This window comes from Melospiza melodia, chromosome 3, assembly GCF_035770615.1.
Source record: "Melospiza melodia melodia isolate bMelMel2 chromosome 3, bMelMel2.pri, whole genome shotgun sequence".
Classification (NCBI taxonomy): Eukaryota; Metazoa; Chordata; class Aves; order Passeriformes; family Passerellidae; genus Melospiza; species Melospiza melodia.
The window spans coordinates 130,101,217-130,128,710 of NC_086196.1; the positions used below are offsets into that span (position 1 = coordinate 130,101,217).

General features: G+C 42.9%; 3 protein-coding genes across 10 annotated transcripts in view; 1 reads left to right on the forward strand and 2 right to left on the reverse strand.

Annotated features, from left to right (window-relative positions):
• Window positions 1–612, reverse strand: part of USP45 (ubiquitin specific peptidase 45) — a 50,209-nt gene extending 49,597 nt beyond the window's left edge. For all 7 annotated transcript variants that reach the window (XM_063153060.1, XM_063153059.1, XM_063153057.1 and 4 more), the window contains exon 1: window positions 530–612. The gene's annotated coding sequence lies outside the window, so the exon portion shown is untranslated. The remainder of the gene's footprint in view (window positions 1–529) is intronic.
• A 2,300-nt stretch (window positions 613–2,912) lies between these two features.
• On the forward strand, window positions 2,913–5,412 carry TSTD3 (thiosulfate sulfurtransferase like domain containing 3). The gene is made up of 4 exons (XM_063153384.1): window positions 2,913–2,991; window positions 3,098–3,253; window positions 3,483–3,642; window positions 4,995–5,412. Exons 1-4 carry the CDS (start codon window positions 2,913–2,915, stop codon window positions 5,056–5,058), a joined length of 459 nt encoding a protein of 152 aa, XP_063009454.1. The 3' UTR covers window positions 5,059–5,412.
• A 1,519-nt stretch (window positions 5,413–6,931) lies between these two features.
• Window positions 6,932–23,892, reverse strand: CCNC (cyclin C). 2 transcript variants are annotated; one of them, XM_063153067.1, is made up of 12 exons: window positions 23,788–23,892; window positions 22,784–22,890; window positions 19,196–19,280; window positions 18,881–18,950; window positions 17,379–17,430; window positions 14,750–14,805; window positions 13,445–13,480; window positions 11,934–12,025; window positions 10,740–10,807; window positions 10,380–10,459; window positions 9,355–9,473; window positions 6,932–8,721 (listed from the first exon to the last, which is right to left on the reverse strand). In XM_063153067.1, exons 1-12 carry the CDS (start codon window positions 23,817–23,819, stop codon window positions 8,667–8,669), a joined length of 852 nt encoding a protein of 283 aa, XP_063009137.1. In that variant the 5' UTR covers window positions 23,820–23,892; the 3' UTR covers window positions 6,932–8,666. The 2 variants fall into 2 exon arrangements, with proteins under 2 accessions (XP_063009137.1, XP_063009138.1); XM_063153068.1 differs by lacking the exons at window positions 19,196–19,280; window positions 23,788–23,892.
• Between the last annotated feature and the right edge of the window lie 3,602 nt (window positions 23,893–27,494).

Below are 27,494 nucleotides of genomic sequence, written 5' to 3' on the forward strand. Positions count from 1 at the left end.
CGCCCAGGGACCGGGCCGTGCGCTCAGCCCGGCCGCAGGCGCAGCCACCGCCCGCGCTCAGTCCGACACACCGAGGGACGCGCTGCGGCGCACGGAGGCGGCCCGGCGCTGCCGCTCTCGCGTCTCGGCAGGGTTAACCCGCTCCACACCGACAGCGGGCGGTCGCCACCAGCAGCTCCTCGCCGGCGACCCAACACGAGCCGCACGCACTTGGCCACCAGCCCGGCGGGAGAAGCGCCGGGCAGCGCTGCCGGCAGCGGGGAGGGGCGGCCCGCCCGGCCCGGGGCCACGGCGGGGCAGAGCCCCCTCCCACCGTCCCCAGCCCGCGCCCCGCGCCCGCCCGGCCCCCCGGGACGCGGCTCCGCAGGCCGCGGGCCCGGCCGCCGCCATGGCGGGGCCGATCGACCCGGCCCGACCCTCGGACCGCGGCGGAGGCCCCGCGACCCCCCCGGCTGCGCAGGACGGGCCCGACGCGGCCCCGGCGCCCCCCGCCCGTGCCGCCCGCCCCCTCCCCGCGCCCCGCACTCACGGAGCGGCGGGCGGCGGCGGCGGCGGGCGCGGCGGCGGCAGGAAGCGGCGGAGGAAGCTCCGCTCCGCTCCGCCCCCGGCCTTGCCGCGCCGCTCCCCGCCCCAGCCGCGGCCCGGGCGGCTCCGCACGAGCGGCAGCGGGGCTGGGGCTGAGGCTGGGGCTGGTTCCAGGGCACAACGCGTGTCCCGGGTGGGAAGGACAGGGGGAAGCGGGACCGCCCGGGAGCGCACCGGGCCCACTGAGAGGCAACAGGTAGCGACAGGTCTGGCTGCGAGGCACTCTGGAAACTCAGAGCAAAGGCTGGGGTGACCTTAATTTCTGAGTTTTGCTGAAAGAGCTGGAGATGCTGCGCTGGGTTTGTGCCCCTGGGCAGTGCGCTAAGAGGAGCTTTGGCAGCGCGCAGGGCTGTGGAAAGTCGTGCTCAGAGGTTATACAGCAGGGTCTGGGCCCTGGATTTTCGAGGCAGCCACCGTGGGAGGGTCTGGAAGGAGAACAGCATCAAATGTGCATGTCCCTACCGAGGGCACGCAGAGTAAAGGATGTCCAGCACTCGAGGGAGGGGCTACTGGAAACTGGGTTGAATGCCGCTGGGTTTCAGTGTGGGAGGTTGTACAGAACTCGAAAGTCAAGTGAAGAAGAGGTGAAATGGAGGGAGAGTCCCAAGAGGTGAAATGAAGGAAGCTGCTGAGGAGTTGGCTGAATGCAGCCATAGAGACAAAAGGAGAATTGGATGTGCTGCTTCCCTCCTTTTCACCCAGCTGCGAGAACTTACTAAGCTTTATCTGTCTTTATCTGTTCTGACCTCAAATTCTCTGAGTTTTTCACAAGCTGGCTAGTGAATGCTTCCTATTTCAGCAAACAAAGTGTGTTCTCTTTGTGTACGTAGTATGATCCAGGGTCAAATCAAAACCATGAAAATGCTTCTTCTTGTGAATAAGTATTTCATATGACAAGTGTTCTGGTGCTTCACATTGAACGCTTATGGTCCTTATGGTGATACATGCAATAAGTGGAGATTAATGACCTGTGGTCATTATTTTACTACAGATAAAGTATACAGCAAATTATACTTCAGAAGATAATTTCTAGACATAGTGTATTATATCCTTACCTTGTGGGAAATGGAAAATGCATTAAACCTCAATTCATATATAGATATACTGCTTCAGACAGACAATTTGCAAATGCCTGTCAAGGAGGCCATATGGAGAGGCTGGCAGAAGGGCAGCTAGTGAACCAGTTATATGTGCCAAGTTCAATTTGTCACACTATACAGTACCAAGAAATATTTTGTTCTCCTTTTGAAAAGGAAAACTCTAATTAGTAAAGATTCAACAACCTACTCCTCAAAGTGCATCTTTTATGAGAAGATCCAGCATGCCTGATTTTAAAGACTAGAATTGCTGGTATGTAACATATCTACAAAGGTATGCAGTAAATACAGAATACTGGTTTAAAATATGTGGAACAGAAGGACCCTCATTTCTCCACTCACATACATCTTGGCCATTAGTCCTTGTGGCTAGAAGACTGACAGCTTCAAAGCTAAAACTAGGGTTTCAGTTCAAAACTGAAACATTCAAAACTGAAACCAGGGATCATCGACTCATAGAATATCCTGAGCTGGAGAGGACATACAAAGTTTGAGTCCAGCAAACTTTGTGTACAGTACAGGAAAATTACACACCATGTGCCTCAGAGTATTGTCCAAACACTGCTTGAACTCTGATGGGCCATGACCACTTCCTTGAGGAGGCTGTTCCAGTGCCTGACCATCCCCTGGGTGAAGGTTTTCCTAATATCTAACCTAAACCTTCTGTGATGCATCTTCATGCCCTTCCCTCGTATCCACTCATTTGTCACCAGAAACGAGATAGTTGCCTGGACCACATCTCCTGTGGCTGTAAGGGGACAGTGACAGTGGTGAAAGTGGTGCAGGCCAGTGCTAAAATCACCTTTTCTCCTCGACGTTACACTCAGAGGCTGGCATTTTTAAAATTTTATTTGGCATCAAAATTCCTCATCTCTGTTTCATCGCCCAGCCTTTGCTACTTTCAGGCGTCTCTACAGTTTGGGTGGGCCGGTAGAATTTACCCTGCCCAGGCAATGCAGGGTAGATGCCGGACGTACCGCGGCCGGAGGCGGTGTCTGTGTGACCGGGCAGGTGCCACGCGTGCCCACCCCGGCGGCGCTCCCCTCAGGCGACCGAGGCTGCGGGCCGCGCCCCTGCGGAGAAGGCGGTGCCTCCTCCCCGCCAGCGGGGCTGGGCCGGGCCGAGCTGGGCCGCGCCGGGCTGGGCTGGGCCTGGCTGGACTGGGCCGGGCCGGGCTGGGCCGGGCCGGGCCTGGCTGGGCTGGGCAGCCGCCATCGCCAGGGAGCCGGCATGGGCCCCGGGGGCTGGTGGCGGGCGGCGCGGGCCCTGCGGGCGGCGGGCGGCGGCTGGAGCCGGGCGGCAGCGCCCGGTGAGCGGGGGCGGGCGGGGATGGGTCCGTGCGGGGCTGGGCCGGCGCCCGGACACGGCCCCGTGCGGCTCCGTTCGGCCGGGCTGACCGGCTGTGCCTCCGCCAGGCCCCACCTGCCGCCGCCTCTGCGCCGCCGCGGCGCCGGACCTCTCCTACCAGGAGCTCAAAGACCTGAAGAAGGCCAACGTGCTTCACATTGACGTGCGGGAGAGGTGGGAGATCGACAGGTTTGGAAAAATCCCGCAGTCCATCAACATACCGCGTAAGTTGTGAGCGCCGCTGTGTGCAGGCGCCGGGTGTTCCGTGTTCCTCCTGGCTGGAATGCTCAAGGTGTGGTGACTGAGCAAAGAGGAACGCTGCTAAAAAGCTGCTGGCATGTAATGAGGCTCAACTTTTCCTCCAGAGGAGTTAGAAGTCTTGCAAACTTGTAAACCATGTAAACCTGTCTTTGGATGGAGAATAAACAATAGCTTGTTTTCTGTATTTCCCAGTGGGTGAATTAATGGAAGCTCTACAAATGGACCCAACGGATTTCAAGGAGCAGTATAATCAAAAAATGCCATCCAAGTCAGACCCTGTGGTTTTCTCCTGTTTGGCAGGAACAAGAAGTAAACAAGCACTTGGTTTTGCCATGTCCTTGGGTTTCAGCAGGTATGACTGTGTGTAAGTATGGGATTAATGCTGCTTCCCCCATGAAGCAGAACACGTACTCACCTTGTGTGCAAGGGTAAAAATTTACAAATGGAATATGAACAAAACAATTGGTATTTGAGTTAGACACTTCCTTTTGTCTCCACTGAACCTGGAGATGCCATTGGGTGTTGCAGCAAAGTGAGGTGTACCACCCTCTGAAACAACCCTTCAGTAGCTCTGCACATGTGCCACTGGTGACACAAACTGCTGCAAGACCACGCTGCCACTGAAGGGTCCTTCTGCCTCTCAGGGCTCCCTTGCTGAGATGTTTCTTCCTTAAAGAGCTCCATAAGCACTAATCCTGAGATGCAGGGAGGTTGTAAAGGCGGAGAACTGCTTGCTTTGGTAGTAGTACAGTCTTAAATAATAGTTTGAGAAACCACACCCTTTGTTGAATTGCAGTTCCACCTTTACAGGTCACTGTTGAAAAAGGATACCTTCACTTCCTGTAAAGCTTTGGATTATTTGCCAGGAGTAAAGCAGTGAAGGCAATAGCTGACAAAACGATGAGATAAAGTGAAATGCAGCATTTGGTTTGCAGAATTGTTAAACCTATCTTTGGAAGGTGTCTCTCTGTCTTGAAGACTGCAGATAAAATTTAAGACATTGGCTATTTGCTCATGTTTTCACTGAACTGCAATTCAGGAACTAGAATACTTACATTAATTCTAGTCAAAAGTATGGAAGCATGTTCTTGTTTCAAAGTGAAATATACCTTCCATTACTTGTTTTTCATGATGCCCAATTGAAGGAGTCAATATTGTTTTGCATAGTGGATTTTTTTTTACAGAGTTTAGTTTTGCACAGGTTGATGTCAGACCTATAGAGCATGTAGGTTTGCAAGGAAGTAAAGATCAGTGTGCAGGGTTTATTTGGTGACAAGTGAAGTATTAGACATAATAAATAGATGTGTACATCTCCCACTGCTATGAGTCTCTTCTCACTCTTTTAAAAAAGAACTGGCAACTGTTTCATTGATCCAGCTACTATTTCTTTCTTGATGTTTGAACTCCAACATTGTAGTATGGAAGAAAAGTTACAGAACTCACTGCATGGAAGCAGGCAGTCTTAGAGTAAAAGGAATGTCATTCTGGCTCATTGAAGCTAGGTACAAATGTATATGGTTGCAGAGAATTTTTGTGTCTTCTCTTTATTTTCATCTGGGTTTTGTAGGGGTTTGTTTGTTTGTGGGGTTTTGAGTGTTTAGTTTTTACTTTTGGTTTTGGGTTTTTTTTTTTTTTGCTATGTTCCTCTTTAAGAGACAATATTAAGGATTCTCCTTGAGAAAGGTATCTTCTGCATGTTTTCAGAGCTCAGCATTATGGTGGTGGCTTTGATGACTGGGTAAAACATGAACCTCCAGAAAAGAAATGAAGATGACAGCCCCACCCCTTACTCAATCAAGGCTTCAGGATGGTTTGGAGGTTTTAGCAAACCACATGCATTCTGCTTCCATAATAAAGCTCACTACTGGCTCCTTGTGTAAATGGACATTCACCTTCAAACAGCCATGCATAGCAACTGCTTGGTTTGAATTATACCCAAAGACTATGACACAAACAGAGGACATTAAATTGCTCAACCTTTCAGCCTTTACTTCAGGTTGTGGTTTTGGTGAATGCATGTGAAGAGAACCTAAGTCCAAATTGTGTTTACTTTTTTGTATAATGTAGTTTATGACTGTTTAAACTAAGGATGATAAGGCAAATAAAATTATTATTTCTCAAACACCTGTGTTGGGTAGTTGGTTTAGAATAGTCAAACTGCAGATATTCTAGTATCAAGGGGTCAGGGGGACAACAGAAACCTGCTGCTGGCTCTGTTGTGCCAGGCCTCACCAGGACTAACAATGCCTTTTGAAGATCATAAGGGTCAGAGTGTATAGAGGATTTCCTGATTTAGTTAAATGTACAATTCATCATGCTTAGCTGTATTGATAAGCCACCAGACTTCAGCACACAAATGAATAAAGCAAGGCACTCTAATCCACTTAGTCAGTACTTAGTCATGAGCAGCCAATGCTTCCTTTTGTAGCTAAATTACTGTTTCTCGGGAACACCTAAAACTACATAACCATAAAAAATAAACAAGTTATTCTGTGTTACACCAAGATCTATCTAGCCCATTTTTTCTGTTTGGCAGCAACTGGTAATAAACATCTGAGGAAAAGTATAAAGACAGGATTAGTATGTAGTGGTACAATCTCCAGGTTACTCCCATTTACAACTCAGAGTGCTCCAGGCTTTGCATATCTTTGGGTATTTGTAAATTTTCAACAGAAACTCCCATTAGAGACAGCAGTGGTGAGAAATCTTTGCTTTTGTTGTTTCCCAACTTGTCATGTATTCATCAGCTGCTCTGGCTCCTTCTGTCTGAAGTGAGCAGTTGTCACCTATCAGTCTTCTCACCACCTGTGATTTTTCTAGACCTATTGTCTATTCTGAACTGAGTAGCTGTGGGTTGTTTTTTTTTAATAATTGGAAAATTACTGTATCCCTCTTTTTTATTTTCCCTTTTTATTAATCATGGTAGTTTTTATGCAAGATGTTTCTCAAACTATTTGTAGCTTTTGAAATTAGATGATCCTTTCTAATTTGCTTTCCAAATGATTGGGTTTGAGTTAAATACCTTGTCTGATCCAGTTTGTTTCCTTTGGGATTTTTCTTTAAGTCTTTTTGGCAGAGATGGCTTGTGTTTGCTTTGACACTTCAGTCACCTGTTGCCATATAATCTGTGAAGAGTTTCAGCTACCTGTCTTTCCACATTTTTATGCACCTCACCTTTGAAGTGAAGCACGAGAAAGGTGATTTTTTTTTTCTGCATGCTTAGTAGCAAGACTGTTGAATTCACATTATGTTCCATTTCCTGTTGTTCAAAACTACATCTTTTTAAAACTGTCTTCACTGAATCCAGCTCTTTTGACTGCACTTTGTTGCCTTTCACTGTTTTTACTGGAATCAAAGCCTCATCATCCCAGTAGAGAATTGCTTTAAGAAACTTCTAGGTACCATCAAGAAGTGCCTGACATTTTAGCTCTAAGATTTAGGTCCCATTGTGCTTTAGGTGTGAAGTAAAGTCTGCAAAGACTCTTCAGCAGCAAGAAAATACTTAATCACTCTAGCCAGAATTCTTAATGAATTCCCCAATTCCAAAACATGAACTTTCCTGGCAGATTCCATGGTATATGTGAGAAGACTGATGCTTACCTAAAGAACAGTTCCTGTTTAATTACTCCACACAACAAAGGTCAAGTTGCTTTGATTTATTTCTATTCCCCAAGTCCTCATTACAAATCCCACAATTTAGACTTCAAGAAATGAAAGCAAAATAGCCAAATTCCACTTCATCAATCAAGTGTCTATAAAAAGTATGGATCAAATGGAAACCAAGTAGCAAAGACCAAAATGTATATTTTTTTCCACCTCACCAAAGTGTCTCGGGCTGGTTCACATAATGGTTTATGGAAATAACCTGAAAAGAAATAAATGTTAGTAGCCTAATGGGCTACATAGAAAAACACTTCAGTTATATTCCACTGGATGACCAGTCAATTACAAAGACAGGTATTTGCAAAAACAGCTGGGGATTTTTTTAAGGGGCCAGTTTTTTGAACCAAGACACATCACAGAGCACACATTTTAATTTCCCTCCAGGATTTCAGAGCAGTGAAATGTGTTGTTCCAGGAAAACAAAAAACAAAAACCAAAAACAAAAAAAAAAACCAAACAAACAAAAAAAAAAAAAAAAAAAAAAAAAAGAAGAGAACAATTTACTGAACTTTATCATTCAACTTTTATACTTGGGCAAGTTGGCATCATCATTCAAAATAAAGTTGTACAGAACTTAGTTAGAAACAAAGTTATCTAAAATATCAAGTAATCAATTAAGGCCCATTCCTGTCTTCAGTGGGATATCTTCCTGAGTGAGGAATGCAGGATATGGCCTTCTGTTTGAAGAAATCTCATTTTCTCCAGCACAAAGGTAACCAAGGAATCCCATTTCAGTTATTCTAGAGTTGCTCCTAACATCCCAATTAAAATTAGCCAGTATGAAGCTCACCAAACACTTGATCCTCTTAAATAAACTCTCTAATGTACCACACAAATTCACACTAACAGTGAAGGCAGACTAACAGTGTATATCTTTTCTACAAAAAAAATCCACCATAAAAAATAGCAATAATATCCAAATTTGTACTTGATTGTGAAATATTCTCATTGTACCACACAGTACATTTATTTGAAAAAAAATCCTAGTATGTTGGGTTGTCTTAATTTCTAACACTTGAAATGTTTCAGAAAACTGCAGAATCACTATACATATTGCACTTCTCTGGCAAGCTGGGCTACTGTATCATGGCAAAAACAACCAAGTAGATCTACTGAGGAATACAGCTTTTTTAAACCCAAAAATAGCAACTGACTTTCTTTCCTGCAGTTTTCATTAGAACTGTAACAATATTCTTTACAGGCTTTTCTAGGCATTTGTTTCTGAAGGACTGTGTTACTTGTTGCAGAATCTGTATTTAATTTTTTTTTAGTCAACAAAACTGAAGGTAATGGATAGATTCAACATAGAGGGCACTATCTTCCTTCAGTCACAAACAAAATGAAGACAACACAAGTCATTAATACAGTTACACTTAGGCCTCGGGTTACTGTCACTCTAAAACAGTTCACTTCAACACAAATAAAACCAAGAATGAACTATTTGTTTTGAGTGAAAAACATTAATCTTTTGCAGCTTGGTTTAAAGTTTGATTCCTTACACTGAAAAAATCTTAGCACATTTGTTCCAGCGTCAGAGAAAACGATGTAGTTTTAGAGAAAAAGCTTTCAAAATGCTTGACACAAACAAGCTATTTATTCTTCGAGTTCTTTGTCAAAGATGTTACTAAAACCTTCTGTCCATTTCATGAACACAGGAAATATCCCAGGATGTCTTGAGTCAAAGTGGTCCATAAAGAAATTCTTTGGAATGCCTTAAGATTGGCTATAACTAGAGTTCTGGCTACCATTTGGACCCTGTTCTCCTTCACTGTTGAAAAAAACAAAAACATGTATCTTCAGTAAGAAGCACCACATTACATTTTTATCTTTTTTTTTTAATTAAAAAATACAGTATTCTGAAAGTAATAAAAATCTTTAGAAAGAAAATACTTCAACATATACATAAATAGGTCAAAATATTCTGCTCAGTTTCATTAAAAAATGCAAAGGTTATTCTCAGCATGCATAAATCACCATATTTATGTGAATAATAAATTCAATATATGCCCATGAAGCTGCCTGCTGAATCTACTTCTGAAGTCAACACTGCAAAGTTCACATTCCATGAGCATGTGCACAGGAATTTGCATGTGCAGATTCCCAGCAGTGATATTTAATCACAGTAATTAGATAGGACATCAAGCAGGCCCAGCTATGGAGCCTCTCACTGGGGTTCCTTACATCTGCTGAGCTGTATTGATCACATTCTAATCACATTAACACTCTCTCTAAGATAATGAATGTTATGCTTCCCACTGGCTCCTGAACAAGCAGGCTGGTTTTGTATCAGAAACATCTGGGCTGTAAAAACAGACACTACACCTTGAATTAAACATTTGCACATTCTTAAGATCACAGTGTAGTTTTTCCATGGGAAAGGTGCAATAAGGAAGTACCATACCTGTTTGGAGGTGGTTTTGGTTTAGGCATTTTACTAAGAATAGTAGCCATCTCTTTTCTCTCATCAAAGTTCTTCCACTGCTCATACAGCTTCAGAATAACCCTGATTATTTCTAAAATCTGAATTAGAAAGAGAAGAGAGCCTAAGGTCAGACACAACAGTGATTTCACCTTTGTCATAGCCTGTTTAATTGTGCAATTAACTAAACAGGCCCCAAGCTGAAACTAAGCAACACAATTTTCATATTATAAACAGAGCTGTCTCACACTTTATCTGGTCCCAAAAAGCATTTAATTAGCCTTTTGATTAGTGTGATAAGGAGTATGACTACTACTTCAATTTGCTTGCTGGAGCTAAATAAAGGTTAAAGAAGCCAACCTGAAAAGTAAAAGAAACTAGTGAGGATGAAGAGCACTAGTATAGGGACAACTGCACCCTGAAATAACCTAATAAACCTAATAAATTAATGAAGGGGATTATTTGACACAGAATTTGCATTAGCAGGGAACTCAATTGAATGATCTTGGGGTCTCCCTGCTTAGCACTGATTGAAGTCACAGTGCTGGGCACCCTCAAAATGTTCTACACTATGCTATACTCTGCACAGGTACACGGAGGAAATGAGAATGGTGTGCTGGCGTGATGCTGAAAAGTGAATCAGAAAATCACATGCATATGAACTTAAAAGTCAAACTCATACTGACAATCTTGTGTGACAGAAAAACGCTGGGAATCCTTTTTCTGGCAAACAATGTAAAAGATATTGGGTTTATATTTTGGTCTGGAAAATGGCAGTGCCAGCAATGCTCTTCTGTTATGCAGTGGTTTTGTCTTGACTTTCAGAGCAGGGTGATAACCAAATAACCTGACACTGTCTCCCTTCCAAAGAGATTTGCCTAAGTGCAACAGCATCTAACAAGAGCACTGAATTTTAAGTTTAAATCAGTACTGCAGATATGTAAGACAACCATGACTACCATTTCTGGTCAGTCCATAACAAGTGGTGGGAATAAAAAACAGAGTACCTTTTCCATATCAACAGACAGCTCAGCAAACCATTGCCTTGCATCCTTCTGCTGGACAACACAGGCCACATGTAGGCAAGCTGCAAAGATCAGGTGACATGGATACTGAATAAAATGCACTCCCAATACAGTTAGAAACATTCCATTTTTTATAAACCCTATACAGTTCAACAAAGAAAACTCAGGATTAATTATCTGACTTTTCTTTAAGGCTTTTAAAGTTGCAAGGCTACAGTGTCAGTGCTGAATGAGACACAACCTGAAGCACCTTATGAGGGCACTCTGAGGAATGCTTGTGATGGGGCAGTGCACAGAATACATCCAGGTAAACATGACCAGGAGACATTACTTGTTACTCACCTAGAGCTATCATGAAAGGAGGGTACAGCAGACAAAGATCAGTTCTGTATGTGTCATTCACTATCCTCCTGTGCAAAAAAGAACTTGTAAGTATCTTCCTATTCACCATGAGACTATATTCCTTCAAATACTGCTGTTGGTTTACAAATATTTTGTCAGTTTTCCAGATGGTCGAAGCAATGAGGCTGCAGGGCACAATATCAAGGAAAGATCTTTTCCCTTGTAAAAATCTCTTAGCCTTTCTTTTTTTCCCTTATAGTCACAGCAGAAGTTTATTTGGAAACATTCTTTTAGTACATAAATGTCTTTCTGCAGTGGATGTGTATGTATACCATCAAATAATTATCTGTTTCACAAATAAGTAAAGGCTAGCATAAAAGCAGTAGTTCTACTGTCTTTCTGTATTTGAAACAGTTGAAGAATGACTTCTGCTAACACAGCTAAAAAACCCTATATATTTGCTTCTACCTCTATTGTAAAGCAGGGCAACCCCCAACATCTGTGAGAAATGATGCATCTGACTCCATGGATATCAGAAGGCTAATTAATTACTTTATTATACTATATGATTCTATACTGTATTACATTACATCTAAACTGAATCTGCACAAGCACTCCCTCAACTCAACTGCCCAGAATCTTGTGACTGTCAGCCAACAGTCCCAACACACACGTGGATTCAATTGGTCAATGAATGAAAACACACCAAAATCCAATTACCAATTCCCTTCAGGTAAACAATCTTCCACAATGCACTCCACTTGTGAACAACAAGAGGAGCAGCAATTGAGATAAGAATTGTCTTTTCTTTCTCTGAGGTTGACAGAATATGAATCCCAGAAATATCTCTGGGAAGTTGTGCCTTGCTTTTCTCTGGGAAGAGAAATGCAGCTACAAACCTCCTATGACAATCTTGACAGAAAGAAACTTCCTCTACTCATAGTCACCATTCAGTAATGTTGAAACTGTGCCATTAGAGCTAATCTAACAAAATAAAAATTAGACCACTGCCAAGTAAAATCATTACAGGGCTAAAGAGAGAATAAGCTAATTCAGGGACATATACCTGCACAGGTTAACTAGGGCACCCTTTCTATTCAAATATGGCTAAGCCTGCTTGGTTCAGCAAAAGCATAACTGCTAAACACTTGCTTTCTTGATGAAAGGAGGAACTATTGCCATTGTCTTCATTACCATGCAAGAGGTAGCAGCATGTCTTCTTGGCCCATATCTTGCACATATTGGAGCAAAGGTCTATAAGGATGATATACTATCAAACAGCAGTCCTAGGAAAAATGTCACCAGGACAGAAGTTAGATTACAATACAGAGCATGTTGTCAGTTCATATTAAAACATTTGGTTTACAAGTCAATTACTGATTTTTTTTTTTTTAAGTAGCATTCTAACACCTAGCCCTGCTCTAATGAGGGCAGTGCTCTCTCTAGAATACCATTACACAGCACAGTTGCCAGTCTGTCAATGTCCTTCCCCAAAGAGACACAGAGAGTCACATCTGCAGCACACTGAAACCTCATTTGCTTACAAACCCGTAATTCCCACTTGGAAACACAAAATGCTGCCAGGAAACAGTCTGCTACTAAATACCATACATGGAGAGCATGCCAAAATCATTGATGCTGGTTTGGAAAGAAAGGAAAGAAAAATTCCACTGCTCACAAATTCCCTCATTTCAGGTCCAGGTAAACAACAAGGAATAATCCTCTTGCTAAAAGCAGCCAAATGTGTGGATACTACAGGGAAAAGCCACATTAAGTTACATGTGCTGAACACTTACATGAAACACCATTACTGCACACACTATATACTGCATAGTGTACTGGAAAAATAAGTGAATCCCCAAAACATAACTTCTTGTAAATGCAATTACTTGTGCTAAAACTCCTGTATACAAAACTCAAGAGTTACTGCCATGTATAGCAGAGGTATCAAGGGCTAAATCTAAACAGGAATCTAAAAACTGTATTAAAATTACTTGTAGGTACAAACAAAAACTTTGATCTGATTTCCTCTGTGTTCAATTCCCAAAACATTCTCTCATCTGCTGCTTAACTCACTAAGCTGCTCCCTGGTTTCTCACTCCTTTTCTCAGCACTTGAGCAGAACTACTCTAGTACAGCAGTACTAGAGTTCAGTGCTTAACCCATCCAAGTCCAAGCCATATGCAGAAATTAGGCACCTCTTTATCCAAGCCCTGTAAGAAGCCTGGGTTGCCTCCTTTCAGCTACCAAACACAGCAATGGCATAGCTACTCTCACAAAAATCAGGTATGGCTCCTTTATTTGAAAGGATCTGGAAGAAAATGTCCCACTGTGCTCCTTTCATCCAACAGCCTGATAGTTACAGCATCACCTCAGAAAATGGGAGGCATGAATTCAGTTTCTTCCTCACAGGATTTAAGCCACATCTCACTTCCTAGAAGATTACTCTAATTATTAGGTTGCTATAGACTAGCCTGAATGGGATAGTACCCACACCTTCTGCTAGAACACATATATACAGCCTCAGATTCTTTCTGGCAAAAAGAAGAGGGCATAGTAAGAATACAACTCTTCATGGTCATAACTGGCCATAACTTCCATCTAGGGAAAAAGAGACACTGACATCCCAGTCTCTGCATCAGGACTCAGATCCAGTTACCTCTCTCACAAAAACAAAAGCAGATCCACCAAAAAACCCAACCTACCATTAATTCTAAGAGATAGAATTCACATTCTAGTATCTGTAAAGAAGCAAAATCACAGTTAATAAGCAGTATGTTTCAGGCAGCAGAAAGAATTAACTGACACAGAGTTTAACATCAAAAATGCACAAGAATTCTCAACAACTATTTCCAACAGTCCTAAATGCATTTTATCTGAAACTACAAAACCAAACAAAAATAAAATTATTATTGGCTATTGCCTTATCACTATTATAACTCAACTCCAGTCATAACAACAAACAAGTTGAACATTTTGCATCAAGTTTGCTATGAAAGACTGCTTCATTGGCAGCACTTGCCTGATTTGCTTCAACACCTGGTAGCAGCAAATTGTTCTCAGTGCATAAGAACTTCACAGCAATAGAGAAGTTGTTTTGTAGAATTAGAGCATCTTCATCGGCTCACTAACTTGTCAAACAGCCTTTCAAAACATTTTCAGATTTAATTTCATATGAAATATTCTGTGCAATTGTAACAATTAAATCAGCTCTCACTCTCAATACAGAAGGTGATGCATTGATGACATAAAGGAAAAGACTGGACTACTTTTGCTATACGAAAGCAGTACTCCAAAATGTATTTCCATTTGCCTTGATCTCTAAAATAGCAGTGCAGTTTTATTATAAGATCTTCGGTATTTTATATTCTGATGCATCATTTGGCTTTCTAGATTGGGTGAAAAGCAAACCAACAAAAAAGTAGTATTTGTTACAGCCAATCTAAAACTATTTAGATGTTTAGCTTTCCAAATTCTACAGCACAGGTCAAAATTAGTTTTAAGAAAAACTACAAAACTTCTCAGTATTGTGACTGAGAATACCTTGAAAACCACTGGTAAATTTAAAGTACTAATTAAAAACTATTTTTCAAGAGCCATTAAATTTTACAGGCAAAAATAAAACTGCTTTCTGTAAGCCAACTGCTCATGTGTGCAGGCTTGGAAGCATTCCAGGTGCAAAGGCCATTTACTTTCCCTGGAGCAATGTATTTGTAATCAAGAATATTCAAAAAAACCTAAATCTCTTTTCTCATCATGCTATAGAAAAACTACCATTTCAGTCACCCTACCACATCACTTGTCTTTCCTATCAACAATTTAAGGAAAGGAGGTTATGTAAGACTTTTATTATTTTTAAAAAGTAACTTTCCCAATATTCTATACAAAATTAATCATGAACAAACCTGACATATGAGTATGAAAATATTTCTTTCTTAGTATTTAAAAGAAAGAATTTCCTGCTAATAATTATTTGTTTGATCAAGTTATATTTCAAATAGCATACTTACATGGTTCATCCTATAAGGAAACTCCTTTGGAAAGGCATATGAAAATCTAGTTTTCACTACAGTAAACAGAAAAAAGAATGTTACAAATAATGTAATTAATACTTTTACATCTTTCCCTTTCTATTTATTCATCTTGTATATAGCCCTTCAGGTGCCCTTCAAATCTACCTGGCAGCACAACTTTCACTTTGTGGCTTTCTATACAAAAGGCTTGTATTTCAATGAGAAGAGGTAAGTTACAAGATTTAAGATCCTGAAAACGAAAGAGAAATACACCTGAAATCCAGATTTGCACACTTAGCTATAGACATAGACATTTGACTGCTGCTCTGGACACTATCAAGTCTTCTGGTTAACCACCAAGTAGCTCAGGGACAGCTAACTTCCCACAAGTTATCATTCACAGAGCTCTCCAGCTACTGATGTTCAGGATCTCAGTACGAACACAAAATCCAAATGGAATTTTCATGTGGGATTTTTTACACAGGTTTGACCCTTCAACAGGCAAGATTTTAAAGGAACTAATGAAGTCTTAGAAAAGCAAGCCCAAGGGCAGGGTAAGGGAGCTCAGCCAGACTTCTTGCAGGCCCAGAATGTAATGATTATCTCTAATTGAGATATTTAAGTAATCTTTGTGTATTTTACAAGGAGAATGAGTACAGTTAGTGCAGTGGTAAGAAACATGCTAATATGCAAAACCAGAGTGATTTCATGTAAGAAATGCTTAACAAGAAAAACAAGAACACTTGAAGATGTGGATTAGACTTTTGTACACATAAAACATTTTAAAAGCTATTTTAAGTCCCTGCTGTCCAAGGAAAACAAGTAACATTTGACATCCTGGAAGTGGACAATGTTCCTTATAATAATGACAGACAGTATATTATTAAATGATACTATTGCTATTACTTCCAGAAAATCAGTATGACATTCAGTTCAAAGACAGCATCAGTCCTCTGGACCAAAGAATTCACCATTTAGACCTAGGGTGAATTTCGTTAGAAAATTTGTTGTAGGACACAAGACTGGGCTACTGATTGGAAATTTTAATTACTTCAAGAAAGAGAAGAATTAATAAGAGAGTTTCTCAAGATGTATGCAAACTGAAGATGTTCATGGTAAAAAAAATACCAATTTGAGAAAGAAGCTAGGAAGAAAAAGCATTTTTCCCACAAAGCAAGCTGCAGACACAACTACTACACAGAGCTGTCGTTTTAGTGAGATGTGTTAATAGAAGAAAAGCCTCTTGAAGAGGTTGTTGAAAACCAGGCTAAGATCATCTTCCTTACAAAGGAAGCAAGTGTTATTAACTTCATGTTGTTACTGAGCTAAAAGCAAACCAACCTCTTAAACCAGCCACTATTACATTAGTCAACCCTTTTGTTAGCTTGTTTTTGGTTTTACTTGTCTCATCTTTTCTTGCCTTTGGTATTTAAGGCCTCCCAAAAACTGCTGTGTGCTACTGAAGCAACTCTGGTAAAGGAAGACCAGGTGGAATAAAAGAATAAATGCTTGGAGAAAGCCTGTTGCCTGCCCCCACTTCCATGAAATGCACAGTACTCATCAGGGCTGACAGGACTTCTAGGTGTGACGAAGAGCTGTGAGGAAAATCTTCTATAGGGTCCTGAGACTGGAATTCTGAGAAACAGCACAGCTAAGAACCAGATGTCTAAGTAAAATCAGCTGCCACATTTATACCAAAATCCATCTAACCATGTCACTTATGCATCAAAACTTCCAGACAATGGTGCTTCTGATGTAAAAATAGCAACTCTCAGTGCTAAACCCAGTACTGGTCTTGGTCATGCTGGCACCAAAGATGTGTTTCAGCTCCTGGTGGCAGAACTGTCACAGGGCCAGCCCCATGGACTGATACACTGTGTGCATCTGGAGGCTGCAGATGCAGCCAGTCACCTGTCCCCTCAACGGCTGACCTACATTTGGCAGAGCACAGCCAGGAATTGCCCACTGAGAGCAGCTGGACCTTCTGGGTCAGATAACAGCATTCAGCTAAGGAAGACATCACTTCAAGAGTTTGATGGATGACATGTAGGTTACATGAACTGGGAAATACAAAGGCAAGTGGGAAAGATAGAGGATTAAGTAATTACAGTGCAATTTTATTGAATTTATTGTGAACAATTGGTCATAAAATATATTTTTAGAAATAAATACCATGTGCAAAGACTAATTTTATGATGTGGAAAAAAGGATTTTAAAAAATCTGAAGGTATACAGCCTACCAAAAATTCTTAAAATGGGTTCTTTCATAGAGCCATACCTTTTACTAAACAGGCAAAGTTGTAAATTTCCAATTCTATCTTTGAGTAGTTCAGCATTCAATTTACTACTCGAGGTTGTTCATAAATTTCAATAGTTTTATTTTATGACTTTGTTTTCACTTATGCTTGGCATAAGTTCCAACCATAATCAACCAAAACTAACACAGAACGGACTCTTCTGTCTCTGTATTTGGAAACAGAAGCTATTTATTCTAAATGGTTTTAACTGGCTCTTTAAGTCCTCCATGATTTGACAAAAAGCTACCTTTTAAAAAAAAGCAAAGAAACCAACTGATCTCCCTACAGAGATACTTAATTGGAGTGTAATGAAAATTACTGACACTTACATACAGAAGTAGCAGCAGAAATCAATCTTGTATTTGAAACAACACCAAATTCCTGAAGAAAAAGAATGGTAAATGAGGTGAACCACCTGAAACACCATACACTGACATTGTTATCAAATTAAAATAATGGCTTCTTACTAAGCTGGGCTTCCTTTTGCAATATTGTAGTATTTGGCTTTTTCCCCCACCCCTTTTTTTTTCTTTCATCAAGGTAAACAGGGCTAAACTCTACCTAAGAGTTATTTCATTGATTAGTTTCTTGGTTGTTTGTCAGGAACAGTAAAGATTTATGAAAGGTACAAAAGCATCAAAAGCTCAGCTGGCTAACATTCTTTCTATAAAACAGAGAAGACAGCTTCAACGAGGTTATTTTTTTCCTTATCCCATTTGGAGAGAAAACTGTCTTTAGAAGCCTGCCATTAACTACCCTTTTTAGTTATGTTTTTGTGAAGTCTTAGCCTCTGTGCGGAGACAGTCAGCAATCTGAAAATTTTTTTGTATAGAGTGTTCTTTCAGAGAAGTCCATAGCTGAATCAAGAGTGCTGCCCTCTAAAGCTGCAGAAGCTTTAGGAAGGCTACACAGGAAGGAAGGCTGCACAGACTTCTAATTTAAGGTATATTTACCTATATACACTTTATGTCTGTGCCTGCTTAAATGCTCGTTTAACAGGTTGATAAAAAAGCAGTCTCTCCAACACTCTCTCTTTCCCTTGATGTCTTCCAAACACTGAAGAGTGTCACAGTACTTGTACAGACAACAGTATCACATATCACCACTAGTTTAGTAGGACTGTTTCTACCATCCATAAAGTACTTGAGCTCCTTCTGTAAAACTCCTTAGTGCTGACATACATAAAGTGGCCAATTTGACTTTTTTCCATTACAGAGACACTTCTCAACCAGCTGTAAACTTGCTGCATTACAGAGGACTCACACTAACTCTTGGCCACATTCAAAGGGGAGCGCTGATGGTGAAGGCATGGAGCCCTCTCACCACCACTCCCAATGGGTCAGTTCCTTATAATTTCTCAAGGACAGAGCATGAGCTGCAACATACTTTTAATCCAAGTAATGAAAGTGTGGTAAACTCTGAGGATCCCTTGCTATATGAAATAGAACAAGATAATTAGGGGAAAAAAATTCCCATTATGTTTTAAAGTTTGAGTGAACATAAATAAGGAGAAACACACCAGAAAGGAGACACTGATTAAGATATACACAATTTAAGATACAGTGTATGTAAATATTTCAACATTGTGTGACAGTGAAACAGCCATTTAAAATATTTTTTCAGTTTTCAGAGGCACTTCAAAGTCAGTAATTTAGACAAATTTTGAAGGCCTTCTCTGTCTCCTTTTCTCAAATGCTACAGAAATCTATGCAAAAAAGAGAAGGTTTAACCCCCAAAGCATGAAGAAAGACAAAAAATTTGAAAGTCCTAAACGTTTTCTTTCTCTCATACATCACATAATGTTACATTAAAAAATTGTAATACTTCATACCTCTACTTTGGATGCCAAAAACACACACGTAGGAGCCATTAATACTGGATCTATACTTTTTAGGGAATATCTGAAATGTTACAACAAAATTATAATATGTTGTTTCATACATGTAGAACGATTAATCTATTAAGAGCACCACACTTCCTTTTGAAAAAGCAAAGCTTAAGTTAACTTTATTAAAGCATAAAAGCTTTACACCATCCAGAAAACAAAAGTGGCACTGTTTTTAATACAGAACTGCATTTTTAAAGGGCTACCAAAATGTGCCTAGCAAATGTTTTATTCTTGTACCATCATAGTAAACAGTCCTACCTGGCATAGAATCTCTTGAAGTAGACTGTAGCAGTGGCAATAACTTGTTGTCTTAATTTAAGATGTTCACCTAAAGCCTGGATAACTTAAAAAAAAATGAACAAAAACTTGAGTTGAGTTTTTTTAAACAATTTGACACTAAATAGCAAAGGGTCTCAAAACACAGCTAGTGCTGGGGATTCTAAGGAGCAGCACCACAGTCTTCTCCCTCTGTTGCTCTAGAGAGACAACACGCTGCTGCAAACCTACGGACCTGCAGGTGAAGAACCGCTGCCTCCTGAAGCTTGGGGACACCTTCAAAAAGGAAAAGGAACTTTGATTCATTGTGTACAAAGTGAGTGTGACCTTTAAGAAGATGACAACACAAACCTCTGAAGGGTAAAGCTCAGGTATTCCATATTAGAGCAAAACAAATTCAGACACAGGAAGTATAAATCCTCGGCTCTTCAGTGCCACACAAAATGGATGGTATTTTTTCAAATATGTAAAACTGCCAACACAAACACGGTCATTACATTTGGCAGAGGCAGCAGGTGTTAAAAAAATGACATATTTAGTCTAGGGAGAAGGGGTGGGAGACCAGAGGATGCAGTCAGCTGCTCCATCACGGTGGTCCTCTGCCAGTTGGCCAAGAAACAACCCTGGTGTCATCTGTGCAGGTAGCTCTTGTTTGGCCTCCCAGGCAAAGGAAAGGTGCCAAGCAAATTAGATGCATCAAGCTGGGATTAAGAGCAGGGGTTGATGTAAAGAATGGCACAGTGAAACATAAGGTTGTTACTTGTTATTTTTCCCATACTTCTGCGCCGCCATTATTCTGAGAACGGCTCGGCTCTGTGAAGACTCCCTCTTCTTTTTTTCCTCCCTCATGAGAAATGTCAAAAACAGTATTTTAAAATACACTTAAGTAGATACTTAAAATATGTACAGCAAGACCATGACAGTGACCACTGGTGGGGAAAGCAAACAATTCTGTTGTCAATCACCACTAAATTCTTAGTCTCTACTTAAACACTCAAGTTGAGAGTTTCTGCCCATGCTGTTATCATGTATCCCCTGTGAACAGCCAGGGTACACACTTGTCACCCACTGGCAAGGCCCAAAGCAACACTAAATCCCTGCCTGTGTCACATCATTCTTTTTCTAGAGAAGAATACCAAATTGGGACTAGTTTGACAGTGACAGTAGGACAAGCAATACTTCCAAAAAGGGTGTTAAACCCAATCTGCAATGTCTGTACAAATATTAAACATTTGATCAGCATATCTTGGGAGCTTGGAAAGAATTTTTGCCTTTGATTTGACCATGGGGCTAAAAAGCTGTCCTACTACTAGGGCATCAGAAAAATTCAAGTATTAGGCTAAACAGAATTCTCCAAATATGTCTCATACTCCCATGGGATTTTCAGGAATGGTTAGGCCATCTGCTGTCAGAGAAAAATCAAGTGTGGTTTAGAAGAAAAAAATGGACAAGAGCCTAGAGAGACTTAATGAAATGGAAGCTTGTACATGCTGGGAAAAAGTCCAATGCTTGTAATTATTTTAATATTTGAAAATATTAAAATTTGAAAAGAAACTATAAAATCATTTATTCCTGCATGTTTAGAAAGTAAGCAGTTTTGGTAGTTTGGGATTTTTTAATAAAGGTTGTTTTAAATCTGAGTATTTTGAGTAGCCTCTAACACAAACATTACTGCTTCCGCCCAAAACCAAAAAGGGAAAACAGCTAATACTTCTCAACCAAAACCAGTTAAGGCTTGGTGATCCAAAGAGAGAAATCAACATCAGTTTATTTTTTCAAACTACTTCAGAAGATGATCTTTTTCCTTCTCTTCATAGCTGCAGGGAGCCATACAATCAGTTAGCGATCTACTGCACTTGTTTTCCAATGAGAAAGCAGCAGGAAATTGCCCCTCTCCATGCAGATTTTAATTGCTTTAGGGAACAACCATCTCCTGGGCTGACACACACTGAATATGACATGCTGGGGCCAGGCCTCAGCTGCTCTCAGGTAGTGCAGATGGGAGACAAGGGGGGACCCAAAGCAGGGTCTCTGTTCAGAGGCAGCGAGGACACAACACATGGAGGGTTTGAACACGGGGAGCTCTGCCTGAGCACAGAGCAGCCCTGCCCTCTGTCCTGCCCTCTCTGCTAGAGAGGGGAGAAAGCCCAGCACCACTCACTCCTGCAGAGTAGGCTGTGTTTGTCCAGGCACAGGGGAGATCCTGGCAGAGCTGCTCTCCAGCTGCCCCCAGTCACTCACCTACCTTCAGGGGAGGCAAGCAGGGCCGAGGAAAAGGACCCTGGGAACCACAAACCATAACTAACAAACTAACTTGTTTGCTTTGTAAAGCTTTGTTTACCCAAGAAAAACAAGTGAAGTGAAACATTTAAAAGGCTTATTTCACAGTTCAAATTAATACTAGTGAAAATTAGCAAAGAAATACAGTTTTAGAAATACCCATAACCCTCCTTCTGTCTCTTTTTGTATTAAGAAGTCAGACACTTGGTTTTAACCTCAAGAAATTTCAGGAATGGATCAAATGGGTAAATCATTGCTAGCTTGATTCCTGATGCCCTACAAGCAATAACACAGAGGTATCCATAGTGATGGTGTTTATAGCATATGCAATTGTTACAAAAATAGCTGAGCTAAGAGAGAAGCAACGGTATCTTTCACAGATACCATTCCAGCACTGACATAAGATATTCCAGTGGCTCTGGGAAAGTCACTTCACTTCTCTGTCACAAGTCTGGCCAGACAGCTGAAAAAAATAAGCATTCTGTACTTTAAAGGACTGCTGCAATAAATATATAAAGAGCTGCTTGCAAACAAGTTACTAGTCAGCAATATCCTTTGTGTAAGGAGATTTTTTAAACTACTGAACAATTGCACAGAGAAAATTTTAAGTGCCTTTGTAATCTGATATACTCAGGTGTGGCCATTCATATGGATACCTAATGCTTTGCAAGATCAAGTGAATCTTAGACAACTTCACACACAAGTCCCAAATTCTTTGTGAGAACAGGCTGCTTGCCAACAGCTCTCAGAAACTTGTTGACAATTTGAGAGCCACCTGGTACTGGGAAATCAGTCAGAAGACAAAACATGGGCTGTGTTGCAGGTTTCAGAGAATCTAAGTGAACACAAATAACAAGTTTCCAAACTCTGCTGTTTAACAGGATGGCACAGATCACCTAAAATATTTACCCCACCCTAAGAACCCTCCAAAAGTTCAGGCTGAGTACTAATGCTTAATATTGAGCCTTTAATACACTAGCTTAGAAGTTTCTGCTTGCTTCTCCTCCTTTTATGTTTTGATAAGAACTTCTTAAAAATACGAAAATTTACTGTTTCATCCTATCACAGGTTAAAATGTCATATATGCAGCTAATTAGCCTGCAAGGTCTCCTAGAATTGTATTAGTACAACTAACAAATTGTTTATATCCCACAGCTTTGTTAAAATAGGCTGTGAAAGTATATGTAATACAACAATGAAAACATTTCATTCTCTAAGCAATTCAAACCTCCATTTAGACATGGCACACATTGCACAGATTTTATGGCAGAAATAAAAAAAAAGCTTTACCATTAGTAAAAAATATCTGTAGCTTCCAATATTCTTCTTCAGTCAGAAATTTCAAGTCTTTCTGGCGTTCTTTCAATAGATCTTGTTTATCCAAAATCCATTGTAAGCTAGAGGAATGGAAAATAATTTCAGCAACTCTTTTATCAACTTTATACTGTATCTCCTGTACAAACAGACTGAATTAAGGCTTGGGTATAAAGAGCTTGTGGCCTTAAACAACGCCACAAACAATCTTCTCAAGCAACTGTTCTTCGGGATTTTTGAAAGTTAGACAACTGAAAACAAAGCAACAAAAAACCAGAAACCAAACAACAAAACATGAGCTACCAGGGGCTGAGATCAGCCTCTCCCAGTAAGATGGCTGTACGGATCTCAGACCCCGGGAATCGCTAACAAGGTTTATGCTGCAGCCATTTCATCACGGCACCATTCAAGCCTTGACCATGCGCTCAGCATGAAGTGTTCCAGGGCAGAATCACAGAATCAATCAGGTTGGAAAAGACCTCTGAGATCCAGTCCAACCCATGACCGAACATCACCCCGTCAACTACACCGAGTGCCACGTCCAATCTTTCCTTAAACACCTCCGGGGACGGTGACTCCACCGCCCCCCTGGGCAGCCCGTCCCAGCATCAATCCAATATCGACTTCCTGACGTCCGCCCAAGCCGCCGAGGCCCGGCTGCCCCACGGCTGGGGACCGGCGTGTCAGGGACCCGAGCTCCCGCACTCCGGAGCCCGGGGAGCCGCGGGCACCCACACCGGGACACGATCCCTGTCCCGGAGCGCCCAAACGCCTCCCGAGCGGCGGCTGAGCGGAGCCGGCCCGGGCTGTTCCCGCACCCAGCCCGGCTCCCGCCAGGGTCCCGCGGCGAGCAGGCCCCGCCGCCCGCCCGGCGCTCCCGGGCCTCCCTCCAGCGCCGTGCCCGCCGCCCGGCCCGGCAATGAATGGCCAGAGCGCGGCGCCGGCCCGCAGCACCCGTGCCCCGCGGCCGCGGCACCCACTAGTGAGAGCTCTGCCAGAAGTTCCCGGCCATGGGAAGGAGCGGAGCGGAGCGGGGAGGAGGCGCCCGGGCCCGCGATGCCCCGGCCCCGCCGCCACAGCGCCGCCGCCCCCGCGCCGGCAGCAGGAAGGAGGAGGCGGCCGCCGCCGCCGCCGGCCGGCAACACGCGGCACTGGGAACCGTTCCCCCGCGCGCGGGTTCCGCCCGCCCCGCCGGCCCCCGCAGCCCCCCTGGCCCCGCTGGCTGCCACAGGGACACGGACCGCGATGGGCCCGGAGGGAGGCGCCTTCCCAACCACCCGGTCCGGCCCCCGCCGTGTCCACGGACACCTTCCCCTAGGCCAGGTTGCTTCGCGCACCGTCCAACACGGCCTTGGGCACTGCCAGGGATGGGGCAGCCACAGCTGCTCTGGGCAGCCTGTTCAGTGCCTCACCACCTTCACATGGAAAGAATTTCATCCATATTTCAAGCCCAAACCTGCCCTCTGTCAGTACAAAACTGGCTGCTTCTCCCAATAAGGTCCCTACTGTGAGCAGCCAGGAAGATCCAGAGCTTACTTGTCTTGTGCTGCCTCCACTTCACCTAAATCTCCCTTTAACTTCCCTGTTCCCAAGTTTTCATGGCTCAGCTTGCTCCGTGCTGGAATTTTCCTCATCCGAGAGAGTCTCTAGAGACATTTACTTAATAATTCTAGATTTAAACTACAAACAGGACGTTCATGGGCCTGCTTTCTTTCCATGCTCCTTCCTGTGGTGCCTCTCAGCTTCTTAGTGGGATCTGAGATGTATCAACACGTGTATTGAGATGTATCAATACCTTGCACTTGAAAATTTGGGAACTGGGAAGTTAAAGGGAAATTTAGATTCTATTTAGAAATGATGAAGCAGAGAGGGAAGATGCACAGAGGATAAAGTGATGTCGTGGTTTAGAAATTATATTTTCAAGTGTTGTGTTCACAGTGAAACTACTCCAGACCTCACATGACTCACACACTTCCCTGTCCCCTTGTCCCCTCATCTTCCCCCCAGCCAACTTCCCCAGGGGTGGCTGGAGCAGAACTGGAGGCACAAAAGGTGAAGACCATGGACTAAGAGGAGAACAATTTACTGGAAACAGCAATGAGATAAGAAACAAACACTAACAGCAACAACATTAATGACAGTGTAGGAGAAAACAAAAGTTGTCGCTCACCCTGTGGAAACCCCAATCAATGTCCAACCACTCCCTCTGCAGTGCTATCCCAGCCTCCAATCCAGCCTTTTTCCTGCCCTGTCCCTGGAAAATGGCAGGAGGTGGCATAGAATAACCTCTAGGTCCTGGCCCTGGCCCTCATGGCTGCAGCAGAAATTAAGCCTGTCCTGGCTGGAACCAGGACAGATGGAGCCAGTGGTGTTTCTAAATGCCTTTGCTGGCAGAATGAGACACTGTTCTGGCATGCCAGAGAGACTCTAGGTCTGAGACCCTGTTTATACATAAGAATGTGGAGGAGGGAGGTAGAGAAAAATATTTTGCAAACCCTTTACCTTTCTTTTCTCAGTGCAAGGAGACACAATGGAAACCACAGGCTGGGTTTGTGGGGAATCTGTGGGGACTCTCTGCCCTGACACCTTTCTCCAGAAAATATCCAGACTTTGCAGGGTTTGGGAAAAGGAACTTACTCTGCTTTGTCAGTGTCACAAAGAGGTGAACCAAATTGCCAGCAAATGCCCTGGATCACAGCGACCCACAACCACAAACACATCACATACAGCACAGCACCAAGGAGTCAGCAGAGGCTGCTGTGTAACAGAGAAGCTTGTCATTGCCTCACTGAACATGCCACAGCAACCAAAATAGCAGCAAAGCTCATACTTCTGGTTATCACATCTAGTGAGCATCTCTGGTTTTTTCACCATCTTTCTCTACCTGACCTCTGCCTTTCTCTTGCTCTGATTTAGTACCTGTGTTTTGTTCCCTCATGGTGGTGTTTTGTGCTTCTGCACAGTCAACAGCTGGATGAATATGAGACATCTGTGTGCCCAGGTGGACAAGAAGGCTGATGGCATCCTGGCCTATATCAGAAATAGTGTGGCCAGCAGGACTAGGGCAGTGATGATACCCTTGTACTCAGCACTGGAGAGGGTGCACCTCAAGTGCTGGTCAAGTTCTGGGACACTGAGGGGCTGCAACTTATCCAAAGAAGAGTAATGGAGCTGTGAAGGGTCTAGAGCACAAGTCTTATGAGGAACAGCTGAGGGAGCTGGAATTGTTTTGCCAAGGCAAAAGAAGGCTCAGGGAAGACCTTATCACTCTACAGCTTCCCCAAAAGGAGGTTATAGCAAGGTGGTGCCTGTTTCTTCTCCCAACAAACAAAAGATAGAACAAGAGGAAATGGCCTCAAGTTGCAGCAGGGAATTTTTAGATAAGCTTTCTTTACCAAAAGTGTTGTCAAGTGTTGGAACAGGCTTCCCAGGGAAGTGGTGGACTTACTATCCCTAGAGGTACTTAAAAAGAGATGGGGATGTGGCACTTGGAGACATGGTTTGGTGGTGGACTTGGCAGTGCTGGGTTAACTTGATGATCTCCAAGATCTTTTCCAACTTCAACAATTCTATGATTTTACACTGCAGGATGGCAAGAAATAATTAGTAGGGACTGGGCAGGATATTTACCATAGCTATGATAAGTGCTGCACTGGGCATAGGAAACAGCTCTGCTGGCCCTGTATCTGGCACCATAGGGGCTGTCTAATCCTGCTGGAATGGGAGCACTTGGCACCACAGATTCTTGCCAGCTCCCCTCCCAGACTGTCTCTTTCCCAACAGGACAGACCTCATATTGCATGACCCATTTCTGGCAGCAGATCACACCAGTACCAAAGCTATGGAGAGGGAAATTCTCCCTGCTCCACAGACCCAAAACCAGAGATAAACAAAGACCCCTTGGGGTACATATTGCCCTGCAGTGGGACACCCTGCCATGCTGGAGATCCTCCCTGCAGAATGGCACCCAGGGGGCTCCCAGTGCTTTAGGGGGGTCATTCTCAGCCCTGCATCATCTCTTGAGCAAAAAGACTCTAGACTGAGCCATGCTGAGGATGCCCATTGCGAGGCCAGCAGGCCAGCAGCTGGTGTGGACCCACAGTGCAGGGGGGCTGATGGCCATGTGGGGATGCCACTGTGGCTCCATCTCCCTGGAGGCGCAGCTGGGAGGTGCTTTCTTGGGCAGGGGCATGGCAGGGGGCAGACAGGACAGAGCTTTTTCCCCTTGACATTGCTTTTGAACCTTTCTTTTCACGGAGCTGTGTGGAAGATCCCTTTATTTACCATGTCCTCTGCGTGTGTGTGTCAAAACAAGCAGACAAAGATTTCATGAAACAGATGTTCAGTGCTGCTGTGTGTGCTGATGTCTCCTGCTCAGCCTCAGACCTGGCTGCTGCTCTGAGGGACATCCAGATATAGGATGAAAAAATCGCAGCCAAGAACCTGCAGGTAAAATTATACTTTGTCATATTTGTGAGATGAAATTATCTGTCAGCTCTTGCTGATCTCTTCCCCCTCTGCCCCCCTAATAAAAACCATCACAAACATACTGAATATACTTCGTAGTCCACTGCTAGATATAAATATACACAGGATAGTTAGATAAATTTTTCCCCCCCCAAAATATGTTTCTTCCAATCCACATCTTATAAATAGCATAATAAATAGGATGATACATGGTCAGTTT

Excerpts from the sequence above, each read along its gene's own strand:
- CCNC (XM_063153067.1), bottom strand. The coding sequence starts at position 23,819 with ATGGCCGGGAACTTCTGGCAGAGCTCTCACTA. Across the intron at positions 19,281-22,783 it reads ACAGATATTTTTTACTAATG|TTATCCAGGCTTTAGGTGAA; the intron begins GTAAAGCTTTTT and ends TTTTTTTTTAAG. Across the intron at positions 10,460-10,739 it reads TCCTTTCATGATAGCTCTAG|CTTGCCTACATGTGGCCTGT; the intron begins GTGAGTAACAAG and ends TGATCTTTGCAG.
- TSTD3 (XM_063153384.1), top strand. The coding sequence starts at position 2,913 with ATGGGCCCCGGGGGCTGGTGGCGGGCGGCGCGGGCCCTGCGGGCGGCG. Across the intron at positions 3,254-3,482 it reads GCAGTCCATCAACATACCGC|TGGGTGAATTAATGGAAGCT; the intron begins GTAAGTTGTGAG and ends TGTATTTCCCAG. Across the intron at positions 3,643-4,994 it reads ATGTCCTTGGGTTTCAGCAG|AGCTCAGCATTATGGTGGTG; the intron begins GTATGACTGTGT and ends GCATGTTTTCAG.